The following is a 25349-nucleotide window of genomic DNA, read 5'->3' as shown; positions in this document are numbered from 1 at the left end:
ATGACATGGAACCCAATCGAATAATAATAATGAAATGATAAATCACCTTTAATTCAATTTTTATACAATAGGGATGATGACGGGGTATGAAAATTAAAAATCTATTTAGTCCGTCAGTTAGGTAATGAAAATATATTAGACACGTATTTATTTATTTTGTCCTAAAAGATACTATAGAGACATACTTAGATAAATCGAATCAAAGTTTGGGATTGGAAGCAAATACGTCATTTCTATGCATAAAACGTACTTAGAAGTGACATCAGGCGATATTTCAAATCAATATAACGTGGAAAGTACCTACTTGTTTCCGTAAGAAAATAAAAAATACTCGTCTAATATTTTAAAATTATCTAAAAGACGGACATTAAAATAAAAATTAGTCATCTACTCTATTCTTTCTCAGACACAAATAATATAAAACAGTGTTTGTTGCCTTTCACTTATTTCTGAAATTCTGATACCGTTAGGAATAAAAACAAATTATAATGATACGTTTTTATATGGACAGACACTGACTAGAATCACTTGGTGATGAAATGACTTTTATTTAGTATACAGGTAAGAAAATAAAGATTAATTCTGTACTGAAACAGTAACTACTGAGTCGACAAATTATTATTATTAAAGACATGGTTTAATTTTTTATGAAATAGGGGTCAAACGAGCATATGGATCACCTGATGGTAAGTGATCAACGTCGCCCATGGACACTCGTAACACCAGAGGCGTTACAAGTGCGTTGCCGGCCTTTCAAAAAGGAACATGCTCTTTTCATAAAAGCAAATTACACCGAATTACCTATATTCTGTGTAACAAAAGCTACTGTTTCCACTCTAAGTCCATCTTTATTTTCTTACCTATATACACAATAACTTCGCAGATAGTCCCTGCCCAGGCTCCCAAAATGTCATATCCGTAATTACTGTCATGCTTTTTTACCGCCTTAATTTTTTAGTTAGGACACCATGGTTGCCCGACCGATTTGCGCAGCCAAGTATGGTCGACATCAGAGTAGTACGAGTTTGTTTTACGTTTACGTTTAAACTATGGCTATGGGTCGATTTGGTAGCTGACTTCTACTTACTATATAAATATATTATTGTTTGCGCACTGGTTTAGCGACAATGGTATCCTAATAAAATAACGCTCCGATTTTCTATATTTCATAAAAATGGGATGATAAAACGATAGTATTTAACAAAAAATCCATTAAATAAAAACAAAAATCTATAAATAACTCATGCACAACAATATTAAAAGCGAAGGCTTTTGAACATTACCTACATAGTACTACCTTATCTCTATAACTGTCATTGACACATTGTCACAGAGTGCAGTTGAATTGGTGAGCATTAATTTAAGCAACTCGACTGTTAACGTAAATTGTCACCTCTCGCAGGCAAATTTAATAATAATATTCAGAAAAACATATCAGTACCTTATTTTAAATTAATGCCTACATATTCAATAAGGGCTACCGTTTTTGTGTTCACTAGAAAGGCAATCCCTGTAATTTTTCTATTAAAGAGGAGAGTAGAGATTTCTAGGTGTTAATCTCAAATTCGGTAGCCCTCACTATTCCCTATAGTTACGAACGTTTACGCAGCGTGGTTGTCATACAAACTTTCAAGTCCAAATTCATGGAAACAGATTGAAAACAGATTTTAATTAATTGCTACTTATACGCAAATATCGTTTAAGCGAGCAGTTACGCTTGATTTTAAGTTTTGTATGAAATCTTAACGCTATCCTGTTCTGACAATATTTATAATAAACTTCTTAGATCTTGTTATAATGCGTATGAGTACCAACTTACCAAGTTTTACTAAAATCAGTTTACTGATAAAGTTTATTTGAAAACTCGCGCCGAGTAAACGCTCTTTTTAGGTTGAAAACTCAAACTATAATATACTACTAAGATATACAGTACACTGTATTGTGATTGTGACTGACCTGTGTGCCATTATTAGCGTCTGGGTGCAAAGAAATGTTGGGTACTGGATGGTCCTGGTTATCGAGCCACATCGGAGCACTGAGGTACGTCACCGAGCCAGTTGTATCAGGGTACAAGTCTGCGTGGTAGTCGCGATAACTCTGCCGAACAAAAAACATACACTATTATTAGAACTTATGACGGGATATTTACCATGTTTATTCACTTTGGTGAGTTTCCAGTTAATCCGTGATCATGGCGCTTGCAACAGTGCCGAAATATCGGAAACTCACCAAAGTGAATAAACATGGTAAACATCCCGTCATAAGTTCTAATAATAGTGTTAGTGACCATGTCAGTTTAAAAACTTATAAAAAACATACATACCATCATACCTTTTATTTCGCGGCGCATTATGCAAATTTGAAGATGTATGTTATACGTTTGGCAACACGACAAAAATCGCACATAGACTATCGACGTCATAAAATCCTACATCGCACATATGAAGTTTACATGCGAATAAATGTGGTTGGAAAATCCCAACGATCAACAGTTGGGCAGAAAGCCCGCCAGGTGTGGTCACCTCGCCTGGTCTGAGGATGCTCCTTTTCTTAGGGAACCTTAATCTCTGTTTCCTAAATACGCAATAACAAAACACTAAGTACAACTCTAGACTAGATATTACCGAGTTCTATTTTAGATTCAATAGATAATTATTAGAACTTATGACGGGATATTTACCATGTTTATTAATTTTGATGCGCTTGCAACAGTGCCGAAATATCGGAATCTCATCAAAATAAATAAAAATGGTAAATATCCTGTCATAAGTTCTAATAATAGTGTTAGTGATCATGTCAGTTTAAAAACTTATAAATTGAATAGATTATCCTGTCCGACTTGGGATCGAAATCAGAGGCCTTATGCTCTGTAGTCGCGCTTTCGACCACTCGAAGAATATATTAGGTAATAATATGGACAACATACCTTTCTTGGCACTTGGTACATAATAGGCACGACCGAGGACCCGGCCAGTTGTAGCACCCTGTTCACTTCGCCTTCCATCACGCGAAGAGCTCGCTTCGGTACCAAGCAAGCACCCTTAGTTTGTTCACCTATTACAAAATAATTATTTACAAATATGTATCTACTTTTGTAACTAATATGTTTTCTAAGTCCTTTTATCTATTTACTATATATAAAATACGGCTTACTTACGAGCGAAATTAATAAATAACCGATCTTGACCCAAAATCTTTATAGATGAAGTTTAATAATAAATCTTTATTTCAGAACAAATGTCCATACAGAAATTATAAAAAATTCAATTAAAAATTACAAAGATATAAGGGAAATTAGACATTAGAATTTTATACATCAAACAGTTACAAAACTTGAGCACGCAAAAATGCTTGCAGAATATTTGCGTCCTGTTTAAGTTTTGACATTAATACTATTGGACTTCTGTCACAAACTGAACTCGATCCTATCCAGAGGTTTTGGATTAATTTCAGTTATTATCTAAGTTCAGAAGTTAGTTTTCATAACTATCAATAGTCAGATAACAATCTATGATGTCGTAGCTGGGCAACCGGCTGCCGTGCAGCGTGTAGCGGGTTCGATTCCTGGATTACACGGTGCAGCTCTTTGTGTGATCCACAAATTGTTGATTGGGTCTGGGTGTCATGTGTATGTGAACTTGTATGTTTGTAAAAGCACCCACGACACAGGAGAAAATTCTAGTGTAGAGCAGTAATAAAAAAAAGATGAGTCAGTAAACTCACCAGAATGCCTCAATCCTTCAATGAGGTAAGGTTCCCTGTCCGTAAGCTCCATGTACAAGATTGTGGTATCTCCCTTCCCAGCTAGGAACAGCATGTTGGTATCAGGATCGAAGAGTGGCATCAGGATCCCAGTGGAACAGTCCAGCTCCAAGGTCTTCTGCGTTTGTGATAGGTTGCGGATATCACGGATCATTATCTGACGGAGACGGGCTGAATCGAAACCTGGTGGTAAAAGGATAATAATTTAAGAACATAGACTACCAACATACCGAGAAGTGACGACAGAGTATAATACTGTATGTGATCATGTAACATACTTATTTATTAATTTAACATGGAAAACCAACAGCTATAGAATTTGAATAAATAATGTGGTATAATGTGACAAAAAGCCAATTATAGATTTTCCCGAATAGCAGGAGAAAATACAAATGCATGCCAACAGATCTATAAACTGTTAAAATGTTAAATATTAGTTATGATAATCAATCACATATTGCTGCTCAAATTAACCGCCGCACTCAGAGTCAATTAATGGTTACTTAACTCGGTTCTTTGCAATTGTTTTCGGAAGAAAATCGTTACTAAGGAATGGTTTAAGTAATCATTCAATGTCTCTGAGTACGGCAGTAATACATTAAGCACTGTATAGGTATTATGAATTAAACAACTGACGGTTCAGTTATCTGCGCGCCACGACGAGTTTTGTATTAAATGGGTCAAAAGAAAACTTTACAGAGTTTATTGAAATCATTGCTTGCCCGCACAATATACGAATAACTCCTATACATACTTGGTTGAGGAAGAAGAAGACTAATACTAACGAAAAAGGCTACCAGGTGCCTTAGTCTGCTATAACAATTGTGTCAGAATTGTCGATCACTGATCAGTGCGAGAGGTCCCCAGGTTCCTGTCCTAGAAGTAAATATCTGAAGAACTTACCAGTAGTCAATATTCTATCCTGATCTCCGAGCCACACAATCCTGCTGTCTTTAATGTTCTGGTGGCTGTTGGCTACATCCACCACAGCGGTGGCCGCCCTCGGGTCTATGATGCGCACCTTCTTGTCTTTGCAAGAAGTCGCCAGCAACTTGCCATCCTTCTTCCACGAGGTAGACTGTATCACCTCACCGTGGTCTCTGTTCACTGTTAGATGTTTAAGGAAAATTATTACAATTTTTAAGGAAAATTATTAAAATTACGTTTTTTTTTTTTTTCACTCAAACGCACCCCCGAGGTATTCCTCGAAGCGCAACTGTTTTGAAGCGCACCTCTCCAAGCGCACCTATTTTATTCCTCGAAGCGCACCCGTTAGTTGCGCTTCAAGGAACTATTAAAAATATTAATTTTTATTTCCTCGAAGCGCACCTATGTTTTATTTTCGACTAGAGAGGGGATGCTAACTGAAACTGTCGATAATAAGATATCGATAATCTGATACACGTAACGCTATCTATGAGCAAATAAGGTTAAACCTTTAAAAATTGTTTCTTGTCGATGTATGACATCGCAAAATGAAATGTTCCCCTTGAAACCCCTTTATACAATAGTCAAGAACTCTGTACTCGTCGACCATAGATTGTTTTTTTTTTAATAATGATCCTTATGAGTGGCCATAGACTTCAACCGAAAGTATTAGTATAATTCTTTTTTTTATGAGACATGCCGGCAACGTATTACCTGATGGTAAGCAATCGCCGCCGCCCATGGACACTTGAAACACCAGAGGCTTAACAAGTGCGTTACCGGCTTTTTGGGAGTTAGGAATTTAAGGGTTGTTGTTCGGGAATGGGGATGGGGAAGATTGGGAAGGGGGTAATTGGGCCTCAGTAACCTCACTCACACAACGAAATACTATTTCAATTGTTGAAATCTACAATACCTAATATGGAAGTAGATTTTTATAAAGGCGACTTTGAGGAAGCCGCAATCAGTGCTTTTCTAGCAGTGTTTCCAAATGCAGTTGCAAGTGGGTGTTTTTTTCATTACAAACAAGCGCTTCGAAGAAAATCTCGGGAACTAGGTTTATCCAAAAGTATCCTATTTGTAATTGTTAAACATTTAATATGGAAATAAACCATCTGTGATATTTTATTATATTTAATGGTGTGTTTTTTTTTAATGTTTACTTTACACTGTGTATTAGTTTTAAGGTTTCTCACTGTGTTTGCAAACTAGACTGATTTAATAGCGTTTTTATTATTTAAGAAAATGAAAAACTTGACAACAAAACACATCTGTAATTACGATAATAAAAGTCGTTGATTGGATTCAAGCGGAACATTTCATTTTGCGATGTCATACATCGACAAGAAACAATTTTTAAAGGTTTAACCTTATTTGCTCATAGATAGCGCTACGTGTATCAGATTATCGATATCTTATTATCGATAGTTTCAGTTAGCATCCCCTCTCTAGTCGAAAATATAACATAGGTGCGCTTCGAGGAAATAAAAATTAATATTTTTAATAGTTCCTTGAAGCGCAACTAACGGGTGCGCTTCGAGGAATAAAATAGGTGCGCTTGGAGAGGTGCGCTTCAAAACAGTTGCGCTTCGAGGAATACCTCGCACCCCCGTCTTGGATTTTCTTCTGTGTGTCAGGAGAGTTGAGGAGATGTGTCTTGGGTGCGTTTACAAATATACAATTTCGCATATATGTGGATCACACAAAGCGTTGCTCCATGCGGGAATCGAACCCGCTACACGTTGCGCGGCAGCCGGTTGCCCAGCCACCAATCGTGCAGTCAAAACAACAATCGAAACTCTCTTACATAAACGCCAAGTTTTTCGTGATCTTGTTATCTTTTTAAGGCATATTTTCGTATTTAGTTTAGCGTTTCACTGAGTTGCGCCAGTCGTGGTAACAAACAGACTAGTGACTGGTTTGAGTTGGTTCGTTTGTAGTACCAAACTTTACCTACGCAGTAATTCTTTTACCGTACAGGACAAACCGCTAATATGGGGTAAAACTTCCCGTAAACTTACCAAAAGCCTCTTTCTGCTTAGTAAGGTCCCAAAGAGCGAGTTCATGGCCGGAGGCGACGTGTATCAGACCATCAGCCACCGGGTGAAAGCCAACATTCTCAACGCGACGCTGCTTCTGAGACAACGTACACTCCGGAGTCGACAGCGACTCCTTCAAACCTTCGGGCGGAATGTGCCATATTTTTACCTAGAACCAAATAATATTTGAGTAATAAATAACTATAGTAAGATATACTAATTACCGGAGCTCCGGACTGCGTAGGTGGGTTACCGGGGCTCCGGCTCGAAAAACAGGAGTAGGTAAGGAGTGGTTTCTAGTCAGTAAGACTCTGACACTCGCCTCGCTCAAGGTCAAATAAAAATAGACATACTAATTAATTGAAACAAACGGTTTAGTGAACTCATTAATGCGCTACTAGTTTCAACTCACAGCGGGACTCATATTCATGAGCAGTGTGTGAATTGAGGCTGATGTATGACAGTAGACTCGGTACGTATAAAAACTTCAGATATTTATGGCTCTTTTTTTTGGGTACCAAACTTGAACAGGTTAACCAATTTGCAGGAGATATTATGCTGCACAAGTCAAATAAGTGTGCAAACACAAGTGCGCTCTCTCTCATGGTTTGATGGGACGGCAATCCGACACGACCGGAAAGAGATCAGGTGCAGAGACGATTTAAAGTGCCTTCCGAGACACGGAACAAGCGACAATCAATTTATAATAGACGTAACTTATGACGACTCTTTTTAGTTTGCAGTCATAACACTTTTATTACTACAAGTGCTGTTTAACTTTCTTACCACGTCAAATAGGCATGTTTCCTACTAGTCAAATTCAATACTTTTTTCGAAACGTCAAAACGATATTTTCTATGAACTTTGTATGAAATACTCTATTATGACGTCATAAGTTTTTGACGTCAAATAGCAGACTTATTTCTAGAAATTTAGCTAGAAAAAAACGAAAATTAAGTAGTTCATCAAATTTATGAATGAGAGTGTGATTGTTTTTGAATATTTTATTGTATTGAAAAGTTGTAATAATTTATTTTTGACCCAGTCATTATCCCTATTGGTTGGTTCATAGTAATGGAACATGTAACTATTCTATAAAAGGTAGTCATATTTTTACTATCCATAAAACCTTTTTTTTACATTTAATAGGTCGAAGTTTGGCCGCTATCTCGCCAGATGGTAAGTGATGATGCGGCCTACGATGGAGCACGTCTGCCAATAAGCAACCTACCTACCACTCGGGCTTTGAAGACACCCAGGTTATACCCATCAGGAAATACAGACCGACAAAGAGTTCCACTCCCTAGCAGTTCGTATAAGGAAGCTTGAAGCGAAACGCTTCGTGCGAGTGGGTGGTATTTAAGACCTTAAACGTAAATGGTGAACAGTAAATCATAATAGACAATCCGTTCAGTCAAAAGGGAGATAAGTGCGCCTATTGTATGTTGTCGTAATTAACCCATTGCAATGAGCAACTACCTAGGTACTTATATGTATTTGTAGAACATTTTCCTGTTCCCTTACTAGTTTACTACGTCTAATAATAACAACGCGATTAAATACATCTACTGCATTTGTTTCTAATTGGTAATGTTTATAGACACTACGACGCATAACAGAAAAAGATGAAGAAAATTAAAATGATTTTAATGTAACTATGTATTTTTTTTTAGTACACTATTTTACTATTTTTTTTATGGAACAAAACTATTAGCGTTAGAACTTAAGACGGGATATTTACTGAAGAAAATTCAAATGATTTTTATGTAACTACAGCAGGACCTCTTTAATCCGAACCCCCTCTAGTCCGAACACCTCTGTAATCCGAACCCCCGACCCGAGTCCGCGCTGTCTTGCTTTCGCCCGCCAGTTACTTTCAAAATACTGGATTTCTTCAAAAATGTTGAATAAAATATGTAACGTTTATAGATTAATACAAATATTGTATTATGTATGTACCTATTATGTAGTTTTATTCGCAAAAAATACCTTTATCATCTATATCCCTATAATCCGAACGCTCCACCAATCCGAACGGGGGCTAAATTTTCAGAGTTCGGATTAAAGAGGTCCTGCTGTATATATATTTTTTTTTAGTACACTATTTTACTATTTTTTTTTATGGAACAAAACTATTAGCGTTAGAACTTAAGACGGGATATTTACCATGTATGTATTTTATGTCTATGAGTTTCCGATATTTTGGCACACATTCATAATGCAACAGTATCGAAACATGGTAAAAGTTCTAATGTTAGCCTTAGGACGTAGGTTTTAGTTTATCAAGTGTTGAAAATATCTCTTTTCTATTTATTATTTTCCAAATGAAAGGCATGCCTTTAGTATATTATTCAAGTGACATATACCTTATACTACAAACAAAATATTGAAGAAATTGTAACATTTTTGTTGTACTACGTACTCGAGTATGCGTAATTATCAACCATGCATTTACGGTGCAATAAATTAAATAAATATCTTTTATGGCACAGTGAACTTTGCCAAACACTGGAATCAAACCTCTTGCTCGATAGTCATACGTTACGCTACTAGTAACACCATGATCGGAATTCGATCAGGAGGACATTATCGCAAATGTGTTCTAAAAGTATTACACCATAGAAATGTGCCATTGTGCATCCATGACATATGTTATCTGTGGTACAAATTCCGTGTACGAAAGATAAGTGCGCCATTTTATCTACTCTATATTTATCACTTTTTATAGAGGTACACAATAAATTATTACATTTCATTGCATTCCTATTACTAATGGTTTGAGCACTTGTTCACATATACCTATTCATCTTTATTTTGCTTATTTTTTTTCAATCTTCACCAGATTTATTCGTTTTCAGAATCATTGTGTATTTCTTCAAATCGTTAAGTGTATAATTTAGATGCATACAAGATTTTTAACATACTTGTATATGTACTTGCTGTTCTATGAATATTATTAGGATATTAAGCCCCACTGTGATAGAGAAATGTTATACATTATTAAGAATTTGTGTATGATACAAAATCTAAAGAAATTAACTAAACATAATGGTTATTAACTCATATTAACGAAGTATACTGAGAAAAACTCTACTAGTTTCAAGTCACAGAGGTAAGCCCAGGAGCAGTCTTCCCATGTTCATGCATTTTTAGTTAATTTAGTATGTCTCATGACAGTTATCTGAAGAAATTATTAAAAACAGAGTAATTATTGAGTTAACTAGTGAAAGTGCAAATAAAAATTGACATCAGACACAATCCTTATGTTTTTGCTCATATCATTGAATTGCAAATTGACAAGTCTGCTTATACTCTTATAAAAGAAGTGTACATTTTATTATAGCCATCTAAAGTCTGAACATTAAAAGAAATCTTCAAGTCATCATAGCTAAAATATTGCCGTTGGAAAGTCAAAATCTAGTTTCCACACTTCAGCGAATATTTAGGTCTATGTTAATGTGTGCACATGTACGGAGCAAATATCATCTTGAGCCAAAATATTTTTAAAATGTTGCTGTTCATATGTACTATATGTAGTTAGGTCATTGGCATGGTCATATTCCCGTTTATAAAGGATTTAAATTAAATAAAATATTGATAAATTTCTTGAATATCTATCAGTATGTTACATTTTTTAAATCATTATAAGTGTATTAAGAAATGGAAATAGTCTAGGATATTTTAAGGGTTGTATGTACTTAGGGATATTTTATTTATTTAAATTTTTTATGCAAACATGGCTTTTCTTTTCAGAGTTAAATGTTATTGTTTGACCATTCTGATAGCAATTTTTAGAGTAATAGCCAATATTTATTAGTTTTTGACAAAATTAAGACAAGTAAAGTAACAGATAAAAATTAATTAGTAGCCCTGCAAATACATCAGAATACTTTTTTAAATGGCACAGATAAAGTAATGATATCAAAGACAAGAACAGTTGAATATTAGTAATGGTGATGAAAATATGAATTAAACAATGCTTACCAAGGAATCCTGTGATCCTGTGAGCAGCAAGCCGTCATGGAAGGGTGAAAACTCCATGTCAGTTATGGTGTCAGAATGAGCATGCAGCAGAGGCATTGTCTTGCTCTTCCTCCCGCAGTCATCCAGGGGAAGCACAGCCATGCTCGACCCAACATGCTCCCAGTTGAACGCCATGAAGGCAGCAGACGCACAAATGTTGTTCCCATAAGTCTGATATGATCCAACACAAATGTCCCGAATACATGCCTCTGGCTTAGGCACAATCGGTGCCGCATTTTTATACTTAGAGGCTTTGAAACGCCAAGCCATGATTATCCACTTTTTAAAAAAAGTTTGTCAGTCTTTAAATTTGGAATGTATGAGGTGTACTAGTCTGAAACAATTTTTTTATCAACATTTTAATCACCAAATACTTTTTTATAACTCAAAAGCGACTCTTACATTAAGTTACGGTATTTTAAGCCGAGAATAAGTATTTCACTTACACTAATTACATTTCTAATTAGAAAAAATCAGGCTACTTAGTATAGGTAGAGCATTTCTTTGTACCGAAATCACATAGAGAAATTGTAACAGAAAATACGTTTTTTTATAAAACTTCTATGATGAGTCTAAATATAGAATGAAATTGCTTTACAACACCTGAAATTCCTGAATGGAAAAGTACAAAATACCGTAAAAACACCTTTTGTTTTGAATAACTTGGCCGGCTGTCGCACCGGAAACTCTTACTACAGTTAATGAGGCAGGGTTTTGGGATACAGTTACATTGTCCATTACTTTAGTTATCGTAATAAATAAATATTATGTTCGACTACTTACCTTATCTGGTAAAAATTACTCAGAAATTCGATTTCCGCTAGACACTCCCCCTAAACGTCGGCCATTTCAAAAGCGACATTAGAGTGGATCGATAAATAATATAAACATCATAGTCGATGCCTACCGATGACATTTCAGAAAAAATAGGTGATTATTTAAAAAATCCAATTCCTATGAATTTTAAGTTTTCTTTGATTATTATTACGCAATTGCACTTTATTTGTATATTTTTATATTATCATTAACCGATGATTTTGTCTTAAATCGGAAGTCGAGAATTTTTGTTTAGTCGTCACCATTATTTTAGTAACTTTTTACAACACTACGCTCTTTGAACAGCTGCTCTGTTTCGTTTTACGCAGTATTATTTGGAAGTTGCCTTAATTATTTTTCTTTTGTATTTAATGTTTGTATACTTGTGACAGTTTACTATCCAAATATATTAAACTTTCGCCCCTAATATAATTTTTTCCTTATATGTCGTGGGTGCTTTTGAAAGAATCGTACCATGCCGGAATTGAACCTGCGACACATTGTGCAGTAACCAATTCTCGAGCCACTACGCCAATATGCATTTTTGCAGTGTTATTGTTATTATCGAAATCAAGCATCATACATGAATTAGATTATTTTGACTCTTGCTTCGGGCACAAGCACTGTGTTCCTATCAGTAACTTGATTTTGATGAAGCAGTAGGTAAGTGTATGTAGGTTTGGAACCCGCTTTCGTCTCATGAAAACAGAGAGCACTAGAGTTTTTGCACTGACTGTTGACTTAATAAGTTAGGTAAAAAAAAAAACAAAACATATATCCAAAGTGATTTATTATATTCCGAGTATTACAATAATTCAATTTCTTTGGTGAGGATTAATTTCAATATAATTATAATCAATGTAATATGGAGAAATATTTATTCAATTAGATATTTCAGATCCAATAATAGTGCAACCAGCCACAAATCAACATTAAACTGTATCGGACTAATACAACATTGTACAAAAGCATAGAAATACGCAATTCATAACATGATTTAAAATATATTTATGTATGTTAATCAATAAAACATAGCAATGTCAACTAGGCAAGTGTGGCCGACAAAAATAAACTTTATATTGCACAAAATTACGAACAACATGAAATATATAACTTTAATATAAAAAATCATTTAAAACATCAAGTGCATTATACAGTTACGTGTGATGTTTAGTATAAAAAATTAACATATAAAATTCCAAAATGGGCACCTACAACAAGAAAATAAATATAATCGTTTAACACTAAGTTAAAATTAACAATTTACTAAAACACTATTATGTAGCTTTTATGATAAACTAGCAAAATTAATAAATGTACAATAATATGTATGTGTATCGTAATATCTAGTCAAATTCTATTACAAAATAATATATTTTTAAAAGAGATCACATTATTAACATTTCTTGAATGAATAAAAAAAATATGTAGAAAATACAACAATTTATTCCAACTATGCATTTTAGGAATGTAACAAATACTGATCTTAGTCTATCATTCATCAACATTTTTCTCACAAAACTGTATTAATTTATAAATGAAATTGAAGTTGTTGCTTATTTTAAGGGAACATATTCACATAAATGTATGTAAATGCTAACAGAACGAACATTGCTATTAAAATTATAGAGCAAAAGATAAAATTTGAATCTAACGACTATGACAAGTAATAAAATTCACTACAACACGAGAAAACTTCCATGTCCATGTCTACACTTCAATTTCATTCAAAACATGCATATTGTCCTGTAGTAAGACAGTCTCTGATTCTGTAATTCCTGTGACTATCAATTCTAACATTAGAGTACATTAAAATCTAGGTAATCGTCTACAAAATAGTATTTCAGTAACATTACCCTACATTATCTAGTAACCACTCCGAGAGATGTTCTAAGCCCTCTCACATTGTGTAAAAATGCTTCAAAATAATACTACAATCTTTTAAGTGAAATAAATTAATAATAAAATAAAATTAAGTACAATATCAATACTGGATTCATTATCATAATTCTTTGACTTTACGAATTTAAAACGTAAATTAAAGTTCTAAGGAACATGGCATTCAAATGATAAAATGGATCAATAATAATTAAACGAAAATATTACTTTGCAACATTTTTACGAACAATTTGGGCAATAGGTACTAATTTATCATATTAATAACAAAAGTTGCAAACAGCAAAATCGTTTACTACATTGATACAATGTCATGACTATCCTGACGTTACTAGCGTAGAACGAATCTTTGTCAGACATCAGACAATTGATTTACAACGTACAATTATCACTAATTACATCTTAACATGATTTATAATATAAACCAATTAACTCCACGCTACCTTCCTTGACACGAAGATACGATATAATTTGTTGAACTCGTTTTTATTCTTAATTGTAAATCAATCTAAGAACTGATATTTAATTACAGATATTGATTTTAAACGACTAAATCCAGGGATAAGCGTAATCGATTAATCGACTAAATTATTAATGATTTTAGTCTTTCTCTATTGTCACAACAGTTTTTGATCTCGTATTTAGTTATTATGCCTGCCGATTATGATTGATGCCTTATTTAAATCTACAAACAGTTTAAGGCTGTCGTTGCGGTAATTTTAATATTAAACGCGTGTCATGTACCATGTTAACAATATTATGCATTTCTCGTATTAAAAAACAAACCTTGATGTCTGCCAAAGATTTAACCAATCTACGCCGTCGTCCATTAAACGTTATGTGTATGTGTATACAGCCAATCGCACATCCGTAATAATACTTGGTGAAAGTCAACCTTACTGCTTAGAACATAAGACCTAACACTAAACCATTATAACAGATATACAACCAGCTGTATTTTAGTCGAGTAAACCTATGCTTGGTCTCAATTTTTAACTATAATTAATAGAATTAATACTTGATATGCAATATAATGGTATCAACACTACTTCTACGAATTGACATGAATTAGTGACATGAAAATGACATTATGACAACAAACGTCATGACATTGTGACAACGGCACAGCACTTAAAGCGAGTGGAATGACTTCCGTCCTACGAAATATACGACATGACTGTCGCGGTGTTAGTGAAAAGTATTAATGCTTTAAAACAAAATATACAAATAAAAAATTCTTGTCAGTCCGTCGTTCGTTCGTTGGCAAGAATATAAAAAAATAAAACGATTAATATAAAAAAATCGACTAAAAATATCTATAAAATCGATAGGTACTTACTAATTCGTTAACAACAAAATATCAATTCCTTTTGTCAGTATAGTGACGTGGTATGGAGTTATTTATTAAATTGTATTTATATTGACTTATTTTCAACGCACGAAAATATTATGTACTTTTAGCATATTCTTTCCACAACCCATTTAAATGAAAAAAAAAAGAAAAAAGATTAATGCAACATTCAATTTAAATAAAAGTGACGAATACGCCTCAATCCCTCAAAAATATACTATTGCTTGCATCTTAAAACCTACCTTTAGTAGAAACTAATAAAGTCTCTTTTCAAAAACACCGCAGCAGATTTTAACTATTTTAATATCAATGAGATAAATTCGTTAAGTTTACGAGCGTAGACAACACGAACCGTCACCTACCGACGTTGTTTTTCCGTTGATCGGTCCTAAGCTACCGTCATATTTCGGCAACTCCTTGCATTTTGCTTGCTGGAATAAGAAAAAAATTGATTAGTACTTTAAAAATAACTACATATAAGGTGACGAAATAAATGTTTCGCCTACCCATGCAAGGGGTATTATTTAGGAGCAGTAATATGTTAAATAACCAAACAAACCACATGAAGAGAATAAATTAAAATAAGAGGCAGCCAGGGGATGCTGTGACATCCCCAACTGAAAAGAAAGACCTAAATAACTTCATAGGTAATTTACCGATAATATTCCATCGAGAATTACCTGATTATGAAAAAAAAAGAAACAATCAGTCGTCAACTACACTAACTAGGGCCTGTAAGTAACTAAGTATAATGTGTAAAAATCTACAACATTCAACGATAACCTTCGTACTATTTGCTAAATTATAAACAGATGGAAATTGACGTCTGTTTTACTTTGTTATAATATGTATAAGTCGAAAATATTTACACTTCTATTTTGAGCGAACAATTTATACAATCAAACGTTTATGCCCAATAAATGTTAACACAAACAAGTCGATGGTCCATGGTAATGTAATTATTCACGGCATTTTAGGTTTTTAGCGAAACTGAAAATAATTGTGAGAATTTTATCGGTAAAGACTTCCAAGAAGACCATTTTTGTTGAATAATATTTCTAATGTCTTAATATTCGTAACGTAACGTCACGCCTTTTTATCCCCAAAGGCGTAACGTTACGTTGTAGAGCTGAACATTATGGCACGTAATGCCACTGTACAATATACACCAACTTTTCACTATTTATGTCAGTCTCATGTAATAGGTGGTAAGCCTTTTGCCATATACTGGCCAGAATTCCAGACTCCATACTACTACTGAGAAATTTTCGATAAGGCGAAAAACACCAGCAATACTTTTCCCGACCCAGGATTCTCCTTCCCTCAAGAGACCTCTTACCCGGCAGTCGCACTTACGACCACTCAACAAATGAGGCAGCCTCTTAATACTCGTAACAAAACGTGGAATTTGTTTTTTTATCGCGTGGTCATGATTTACGAGTCACCTAAACAATAGGTTGCAAATCCATAAAAACATAATAACTGTGTAGATACAAGTTTTCCTTTATACGCTACGCCTTGACCTCGGCTACTTGTAAAAATCCTCGCTTTTCTCACTCCCGTTTCGATTTCTTGAATCATCTCTACATCTGTTTAGGTTTTAGCTAAACAGTGCTATTTGCAGAACACTTTTAAAGCGAATGATAAATGCATGTTTGTATAAAAAGATTGGGTAAACTTACTTCCATGAGTTCAACAGCTATTTCCATAAATAATCGCTCGACATTTTCAGCTTCTTTAGCTGATGTCTCTAAGAAATACATGCCGTGGCGCTGTGCAAAGTCTTCGCCAATGTGCCTCGGTATCTCCCTGTCTTCCCGATCAGTTTTGTTACCTGAAATTGCATTATAAGATTTGAAAAAATAACCAATTATATCCAGAAAAAAATAGTCTCTTTTGATGTATCGCAATAAGAATAAAAATATTAAATAATTTTATGTAATAAAATAATTACATACAAAGGCATGAAATTAGGCAGAGAACTTAACATTTTAATGGGATTATAAAAAAAAAATAAGTTCTCAGTATTTGTTCATAAAAAACTTATATTAAAAATAAAATAATCTTAACTTAATCATCATACCTATTCATCGAATAAGTAGATTATGCTACATTTTAGGATTTAAGGCGTAATAGTACTTAGAGGTTTATGAGTCATCACCAAACAAGATCGAATGGCTATTTAAGGCGTGGGTGACCGCCTACGACCTCGCTCCCTGTTACCCTCATATGGTATTGAGAGTATTGTTTTATTTAATTTATAAAAGTACTAAGTAATTGAAAATTTTGGTAATATACCTTTTCATCAATTACTTATCATAATTTTTTGGAAATCAGCGTCTCAAATAGATTATGGATCGAATATAGACACACTACTGTCTAAAACCTACTCCTTACAAAAATAATAGACCATTAAATAACAACATTTAAACATATGAAAGTTACAAAACAACATGTCCTTAACCCCAATGGGCCTCATCAAATTGATCACTTCCAGCTATGGTTCGAAAATTAGGGTCAAATGAATCAATAGCTTCACTGACAAGTTCCTGTATAAGGTCATGTCAACTGTGCAGTGACCACACAAGGCCTTGTAAGACAATTTACTTTCTCTTTTTAAATCATTACAATAATTATGCCAATTGAATACTTTCATTCCCTAAGGATTGATTTAAGCATTGGAGCATTGCAATTTATTATGTAAGCTGTATAACTTCTACGAGTGTTTTAATAAAAAATAATAATGATTTATTTTCATTATGAAACAAATAAAATAAATTATTATGAAATACAGTTCTGGAAATATTCAAAGTCCATTTTTTTTAAAGTAGCTAAAAAGATGCAAATTGTACTTATTTGTTTCTCTCTATACCTGGCATCAGGGAAAAGTAGATGTGTTATTGAATGTGATTACCCCAGCATAGTGGGTCACATAGATTGGGTGTCACACTGATTGGAACAGGTATGGAATCCATAACAAGTTGCCCAGCAGCCAGTTATTCAACCACTACTAGTCAACATGCTAGAAATATCTTTAATTAAAAAATTACTCACCAACTAATATCCTAAGAACTTTATTGTTGGCATATTCTTCAATTTCTCTAAGCCAATCAGGTAGACAGTCAAACGTCGGCTGGCAAGATATGTCATACACCAGTATCAGAGCATGAGCAGATCTGTAGTAGCTCTGAGTAATTGAACGGAACCTCTCTTGGCCAGCGGTGTCCCATATTTGCAACTAAAAGAGGAAAACAAAAATATTTTTTACTTTTTGCATATAAAAGCAGCTTGGTTCATTAGTTGTTAGGTACTATAAGTGTAAAGAAAAAAAAATGGGTACAAGTTTTGGTATTTGTAAAAACACCTTCTCAGTAAATATTTGATGCCCTGGAATGTTATTATGACTCTTGTATGGTATATAAATTAGGTTCCATGTATGAATTACGAAAATATAAATTTCATAATATATATATATGACATAGTATATAAATTACAAATCAGGCAATAAGGACTAAAAGGAAAATCCACCAAACCATCTAAAAATAATATCAGATAGGTAATAATTAAATGTGATAAAGTACATTATTAGATGCAATAATATAAAATTTTATAATAGGTACATGTTTAATTTATGAACAGCAAACTTTGTCACTATAAATTAGTTTAATAAATAATTTTTGAACATAAACTTTCTCATTTATTACAGGTCTAAACAAATAAATACTGAATGACTTAATTACTGGCAACTTGGTGTGAAGTTCATTGTTTTTAATTTTCTTTATAATAATACAAGGGCATCACTGCACAAAGGATTATTTTTTATAAAGAAAACACAAATACACACTCTAAACTAGTAATTGTAGCTCTAAAATGATGCAATAGATGCCATATTTGGTATCAGTGTTAAAGAAACTCACCTTCACTTTCTCACCGTCCACTTCTACAGTTTTTATCATGAAATCCACTCCAATCGTAGCACCCTGGCCAGGTGGAAAAAGACCCTGAGTAAAACGACGTACCAAACATGTTTTCCCAACTCCTGCATTCCCAACTAATACTACTTTAAATAGAAACTTATAATCCTCCATAACGAGCACCAATTCACATTTGTCGCGAGAAAAAAATAGAATTCTTTAGGTATTTAGTAATCTTCACCTCTCACTGTTACGCTTTGATGAATAGAACGTCTATTACATTACGATAAATCACTGATATTTTTATCAAATAGATTATTTTGCGATCACAAGTTCATTACGATTAGATAGTGAAATCGACAACCGTATTGTCAAATCAATTCTACAGCCAAAACAATGAGAAAGAAAACTCAAGAGCGAAAAATATCGACGTCGTTCAAGTAAAATTGTTTTTGGCTTTTGCTTTTACGAAGAACGTTAAAAGCTTGCGTCACTTATTATATTCTAATTTTGTTTATCATCGTTTTAACTTTTAGTAACCATTTAATACAACGAAATTATTTTATAAGTTTGCTAAATATTACCAAAGAGTAAAGGTATAAGCTGCAAATAATTCAATTTTATTCAAACTATACTTACGTTTACATATTCAGCTAGCAAAACTTATCGTAAACTTACTTCGTAAACAGCAATGAATGTCAATTTTTAGTCGATTTTAGGTGAATCGATACTATTCAAAAACATTGCAACACAACACTACGATGCGACGCTTAATAACAAAATAGTCCAGAGTTTGTTTGTTTGTTAGTTAGTAAATTGTTGCTTAATTTAAAATAAACACGTTTGTTTTGTTTCTTAGTTTAATTTTCATCTAGTTTGACGGTATTACGTTTATCTTTGACAGACCGTTAGATGACTTTGATTGATGTATTTAGTGCGTCCAAGTTGTATTCGCGGGTGTATATGCGTGCGGTGCATAAAGTTTATTCGGTGGCGTAGCACGTATTTTGTTTGGTTTGCTCGAATTAAAATTCTTAGAACTATGTCTAGTATAAATTATACTACCCGTACCGAGGGACAAACTAAAATAAATACCATAATATGGACAGTGCCAAATTTTATCATACTGCTGGAAAACAAAACTAAAAGAGAGTTTCGCACCGAGAAATCTAAGGATCCCTCTACTGATTTGTCTGAATCAAGATTTCAATTGAAGATGCAATTCTTAGGAAGAGATAATGACATCATAGAAATCTACTATCTGTCTCCAACTCCAGTATTCTTGAAGTCTATCCTAACCATATGCCTGAAACGTTTCGAAGAGCGATCGATAGTAATAAAAGAGTATCACACTGTTCAGGCAAATAAATGGCAGTACTTAGCAACCCTATTCAAACGAGACATCGCCAGTTATGATGGCAGAGACATATTCCTACTTAGTGATGGCAGTTTGCGACTTAAATTCCAGTTTATGGTGACTAATGATATTAAAGTGGACCACTCGAACATCCCTGAGGCACAACTGAGCAATGATTTTGAAAATTTACTAAACAATGGATTGTTTTCTGATGTCACTATGAAATCTGCTGAGGATGTTGAATATAAGGTGCACAAGGCTGTGTTAGCGAGCCGAAGTGCAGTGCTCAGGGCACACTTTGAACATAATACTACTGAATGCTACACTAATGTTGTTGAATCTCCATTAGAGTCGGAGGTATTGAGAGAAGTCCTGACTTTCATATACAGTGACAAAGCTCCAAGGGTAGACGAAATACCAGAGAAGTTGTTGGCTGCGGCAGACTATTACCAACTAAGCAGATTGAAGAATCTCTGCGAGGAAGCTTTGCATAAGAAACTAACAGTGGAAAATGCCATAGAAACTTTACAACTGGCTGATCTTCACTCTGCTAATGCGTTGAAGCAGCTTACCCTGGAGTTCATAAAGGATGGTCAGGCAAAACTAATAACCAAGACTGAAGGTTGGAATAAAGTGAAGTCTGTAGAACTGATCAAAAGGATTTATGAATACATTATGACTGATGATATTGATGCAGATATTAAGTAGTTAACTATCTCACTACAGAAGATTTCTATGAGATTAAACTTGACAATTGTTGCTCATATTGTCTTCATATTTCCAAATTCCTGACAGATTGTAGTGCATTCCAGCTTATGTGCGAGTGTGTGTGTGATTAATGTTTTAAATCTTAATGGCAATTAAGATGAACTTGTCCTATTATCATTGTTCTTATTAATGCCAGATTGTTATTAGTAATTATGATATTACAATGACTAAATTCTTAATTATTTTGCCATTAGAATTTAAAAGAAAAATTGTAATGTTGAGGGCGTTAAATTGGACTGTAATGAATGAATGTAATAAAGTAGCATATTTAATTTTGAAATATTTATTACAATTTGATTAACATACAATTATCAATGTCGGCTAATATGGTAACGAAATTGGTGTAAACATTCCTCTAACATTTAGTCTACTATTACAAATGTTTTGTCTATAATTATTATGATCTCAAGTAGGGTGCAAGTTTTGTAGCAAATCTAAAATGATGTCAATTAGGTCTTTAAGTTATCAATATAAATCTCATTTTATATGTTTATGTATACAATATTTTGAGAAGTGTGTAACAAATAAAATGTCTTATAGACAATATGACAAGATATTTGTTTCTTTTCATTCTCTATATTATTTTAAAAGCTTACTACGTTATATATTTGGTAATACAATAGTATAAAGGGCAAAAACTCTAAAAATTTGTTAAGTAATGAGCAGACCCTAGTCTTAATAAGGATATTCAACTCATTTTTAGAATGTTTGCCTTTGCCTTTACAAAGGTACGATTTATATAAATCTAAAAAACACTACTGTACTAGTCCCTAAATAACTATAGTTGCCTAAAATTAGAGATGAGTATAAACATATTTGCTCAATGCATTGGTACATAAGTAAGTACTTAGATCAGTGGTTCCCAACCGGTAGTCTGCAGACAAAATGGTCTGCGATAAAAAAAGTATACAAGACTACACCTCAGCCCAAAAAAGGAAAACAACTAAGAGGTGCAACTGATTACACTAATGCAAAATAGAGAGTAAGCCCACACGAAAAAATTAATAGTAGTTGTGATCCCTAACATAACAAGAATTATAAAAGTGGTCTTTGACCAGAAAAGGGTTGGGAACCCCTGTCTTAGGGAGAAAAGATTGCTCAACATAGCAAATCAAATAAATACTTATAAAAAATTTAATATTACAATAAATAATTATCTCGTACGAGTATCACCACTGTCGTTACCACTGTCCGTTTCACTCATAAGATCACTGCTGTCGTCATCATCATCATCTTCCGAGTCGGTGTCACTATTACAGTATGCTGGGTCTCTGTTACAGTTGGCAAATAATTCATCATCACTCATGTCCCCTTGTGTGTCATCAAACTCTTTAGGCCAAACATTCTGTTCTTTATAATATTTTATAGAGTCCTTATTCAAAACTTTGACTATTTCAGCTTTTACTTTGTCTCCTTCAGGTATCGGTTCAACAACGATAAATGATCCCCGTCGCACCCAAATGTTTTTTCTGAATTTAGTAGGCATTGATACTAAGAATTCTTCACCAGATGGATTAATTACCTAAAAAAGAAAAATTTTACATAAATAAAATTATTTATTTTATAGCACACCTCATAATTTAACTAAATTAACTACTTAGAGAAGTGTACAACTGTCACAGCCAGATAAAACGGTTATATTTTTCTTTAAAATAACTGCCTCACACTAGGGTCTCTTGTTGTCTCCTGTGTCGTGGGTATATTTACATACATACACATGACACCCTGACCCGAAACAAAACCTAATGGACCACACAAAAGGATTGAGCCGTGTGGGCGCGGTAGCCGATTGGCCAGCCACCGCGACTACCGTGCAGTCAACATGTACTAAATGTCTCAAATTGGCAATGCTATACATATATAATTATTAAAATTGAATAGCTTATTCAAAACTAGGTATTGGGTACTACTTTTAATAATTGTAACATTAACTGATACTGCATGCAGTTCTTGAAATCCTTCCTATTCCTTTTTCTTTTAGGAGTACTACTCTACTAATCTGCTCTTATTTTAAGTAGTATTTAAATCTGAATTTTTGTGGATTTTAAAATTAATATATGGAATAAAATTAATAATAATTATTGATAATGTAGTAATTAATTTGAAAGTCACGATATAAGAACATTAAACCAACATCATTGGTTTAATTGGTGCTTTGGGGATGTGGTGGTCCAGTGATTTAAGACGCCAACTTCTTATGCATGAGAGCACGGGTTCAAATCCTACCAACGGCAAGTACCACAGTGACTTTTTCTGAGTTATATGTACTTTCTAAGATTATTTAGACACCACTGATAAACTGTGAATTTCAAGTATGTGAGAAACCCTGGGCTTTATAATTTCTAATCATAAATTTGAATTCGCCAACTCGCATTGAGCAAGAGTGGTGATTAATGTTCAAACCTTCTTCATGTGAGAAGAGGCCTTTGCAAAGACTACTATAGTATACTGGCCTTTGGTCAGCAGTGGCCACTTATAGGCTGATGATGATGATTGATTTAATTGATGACACAAGATGTCCACTGCTGCACATAGACCTCCTCGATGACTTCACTAATTATTTTATTAGAAAATTATCACATGCCAGCTACAAACGTGTGGCTACACTCACTGTTCGGCCCCTATTGATCGTAGCATGGTGTTATATTATCATACATATGGTTCTCTTCAATAAATACACACAATTGTGTGTTAAATATTCAATTATATCCAATATTTACAGGGAATAGCGCATTTAAACAATGAAATTTATAAGAAAAATGTTTCCTAATAGAAACCTGAAAATATATACTGATATCTATTGGTATAAGTATAGATATAGATTTATATTTATTATTTATTTATTTATTTCATTTCCACACAGGTAACAATATTATAGACTAAGCCCCACAAAACCGTTGTAATGGTTTGACTGTGGGGTCGCTGAATCTCTAAGTTTCTATATATAATCCCACCCAAAACATAAATGTGAAAGGCTGCCAAGTTCGATAATATTGGAATGCTTCGCCTATAAAAGAAGTGAGATCTAAATAAGTACCAAGTTCCATACACAGACCTCAGTTAAAAATGATATAACAAGTTGGCAAGTTTTCACACACTTTGTTATAAACCTACTAAACGCAATGAGTCAAGTATATAATTTTCTATTAAAACTTGCCAAGTTATATCATTTTTAACTGAGGTCTGTGTATGGAACTTGGTACTTATTTAGATCTCACTTCTTTTATAGGCGAAGCATTCCAATATTATCGAACTTGGCAGCCTTTCACATTTATGTTTTGGGTGGGATTTCATTTATTTTTGTAAAGTTTATTTTCTTTTTTTCTTATTTTACTTTACTTTGACTAAATACAAACCTTCGTAACGAATTTTAGGTCGGTACGACCATTGGAAGATATAGATAATTTTTTTGTTTTAGTTCCTTAGGGGTATGAATTTACACCTTCATTATTTTTAAAACCGACTCACACTTGGCCATTTTCAGATTTTTTCCTTTACCTTGACCTAAAGACCTACCTCCATGCCAAATTTCAAGTCAATACGACCATTGGAAGTGGTCTAGGTTTTTGATGAGTGAGTGAGTGAGTGAGTGAGTCAGTCAGTCAGTGAGTGTATAGTAAAAATAGCGATTTTCTGACGTCAATATCTCAAGACCTACAATAGGTACATTAATGAAATTTTGTATTTTAGATAAGTAAGTAGATCTCGACAGATACTAGAAATTTCATATGCGTAGATAAAATAGATTTTGAGTTATAGGTGGGTCGAACTTGGCCCGAAATGGTTCGTGTAATATAACCCACGGCCGGTGTGTCGGTTTTTTTGCTCGAACTTGGCGGACACACTGCCGTGTGTCTAGATATGAATTTCTTACCGCATGTAAATTATTTCCCCTATTCTTGGTCACTTTCACAATGCTCTGGTTCTCCTTAGGGAGCTCATCATCATCCCACGTATTTTCATTCATGACGTGCTTTCTTCTAGTCACTCGAGACATTTACAAATAATAAAACAAAAAGATACACACCCCTAACTAAAAATTGATTGTATTGATTTTTTATTAAGGCTTTAGTGTTACTTTAATTTACAACTAAAACCCGTCGCGAAAACTGAAATAAGAACGAAAACAAAGATAGCGTGCATCAGCTAGTTACACTAAACACAGAATCACTCTTTATCTGTAATACTCTTAGGACAAAATGGAATCTTCTTTATCGAATATCGATCGGTTCTCACAGAACAGAGTGCTACGCTCGCTATATGTCAGTATACGTATAGTTGTAGGTTATGTAGCGTTCCAGATCCGAATATTGCTCTGGTTGAAATTTTATGCATATCTTTCTTCTCATTCGATTTTTATTTTCTCAAATGTTTTATGTCGTAGAATTATTTTAAAAAATAATTAATATTCATATTATCAAGACTTACTAGACTTATGTTTAATCAAAATATAATGTTTTAAGAATTTGAAATTGATGCACTGTACGGATGTTGTA

The 25349-nt window shown here is 33.7% G+C and overlaps 4 protein-coding genes across 6 annotated transcripts in view; 1 reads left to right on the top strand and 3 right to left on the bottom strand.

Moving 5' to 3' along the window:
• Nucleotides 1–11691, bottom strand: part of LOC118270966 (coronin-7) — a 30040-nt gene extending 18349 nt beyond the window's left edge. For 2 of the 3 annotated variants that reach the window (XM_035586814.2, XM_035586815.2), the window contains exons 1-7: nt 11535–11691; nt 10713–11085; nt 6711–6897; nt 4666–4869; nt 3724–3945; nt 2927–3054; nt 1957–2097 (exon numbers count right to left, since the gene is read on the bottom strand). In XM_035586814.2, coding sequence (XP_035442707.2) covers nt 1957–2097; nt 2927–3054; nt 3724–3945; nt 4666–4869; nt 6711–6897; nt 10713–11021 — 1191 coding nt within the window. In that variant the 5' untranslated portion in view covers nt 11022–11085; nt 11535–11691. The remainder of the gene's footprint in view (nt 1–1956; nt 2098–2926; nt 3055–3723; nt 3946–4665; nt 4870–6710; nt 6898–10712; nt 11086–11534) is intronic. The other variant, XM_035586816.2, reaches the window with a different exon arrangement.
• Nucleotides 11692–12340: 649 nt separating this feature from the next.
• LOC118271175 (ras-related protein Rab-30) lies at nt 12341–19191 on the bottom strand. Its single transcript, XM_035587130.2, has 4 exons — nt 18732–19191; nt 17869–18052; nt 16497–16648; nt 12341–15245 (listed from the first exon to the last, which is right to left on the bottom strand). Exons 1-4 carry the CDS (start codon nt 18900–18902, stop codon nt 15144–15146), a joined length of 609 nt encoding a protein of 202 aa, XP_035443023.1. The 5' UTR covers nt 18903–19191; the 3' UTR covers nt 12341–15143.
• Nucleotides 19192–19493: 302 nt separating this feature from the next.
• On the top strand, nt 19494–21407 carry LOC118271094 (speckle-type POZ protein-like). The gene has a single exon (XM_035586981.2). It carries the CDS (start codon nt 19654–19656, stop codon nt 20791–20793), a length of 1140 nt encoding a protein of 379 aa, XP_035442874.2. The 5' UTR covers nt 19494–19653; the 3' UTR covers nt 20794–21407.
• LOC118271095 (probable RNA-binding protein EIF1AD) lies at nt 21121–25131 on the bottom strand. The gene is made up of 2 exons (XM_035586982.2): nt 24728–25131; nt 21121–22375 (listed from the first exon to the last, which is right to left on the bottom strand). The coding sequence occupies exons 1-2, from the start codon at nt 24848–24850 to the stop codon at nt 22007–22009; spliced, it is 492 nt and encodes a 163-aa protein (XP_035442875.2). The 5' UTR covers nt 24851–25131; the 3' UTR covers nt 21121–22006.
• Nucleotides 25132–25349: the final 218 nt, after the last annotated feature.

Source organism: Spodoptera frugiperda, chromosome 9 (genome assembly GCF_023101765.2).
Source record: "Spodoptera frugiperda isolate SF20-4 chromosome 9, AGI-APGP_CSIRO_Sfru_2.0, whole genome shotgun sequence".
Classification (NCBI taxonomy): Eukaryota; Metazoa; Arthropoda; class Insecta; order Lepidoptera; family Noctuidae; genus Spodoptera; species Spodoptera frugiperda.
Note: the sequence above shows the minus strand (reverse complement) of the source record. Positions and strands in the feature narration are given on the sequence as shown.

Excerpts from the sequence above, each read along its gene's own strand:
- LOC118271095 (XM_035586982.2), bottom strand. The coding sequence starts at position 24,850 with ATGTCTCGAGTGACTAGAAGAAAGCACGTCATGAATGAAAATACGTGG. Across the intron at positions 22,376-24,727 it reads GGGGAAATAATTTACATGCG|GTAATTAATCCATCTGGTGA; the intron begins GTAAGAAATTCA and ends TTTCTTTTTTAG.
- LOC118271175 (XM_035587130.2), bottom strand. The coding sequence starts at position 18,902 with ATGGAGGATTATAAGTTTCTATTTAAAGTAGTATTAGTTGGGAATGCA. Across the intron at positions 18,053-18,731 it reads TGGACGGTGAGAAAGTGAAG|TTGCAAATATGGGACACCGC; the intron begins GTGAGTTTCTTT and ends TTCCTCTTTTAG. Across the intron at positions 16,649-17,868 it reads AGTTCTTAGGATATTAGTTG|GTAACAAAACTGATCGGGAA; the intron begins GTGAGTAATTTT and ends ATGCAATTTCAG.
- LOC118271094 (XM_035586981.2), top strand. The coding sequence starts at position 19,654 with ATGTATTTAGTGCGTCCAAGTTGTATTCGCGGGTGTATATGCGTGCGG.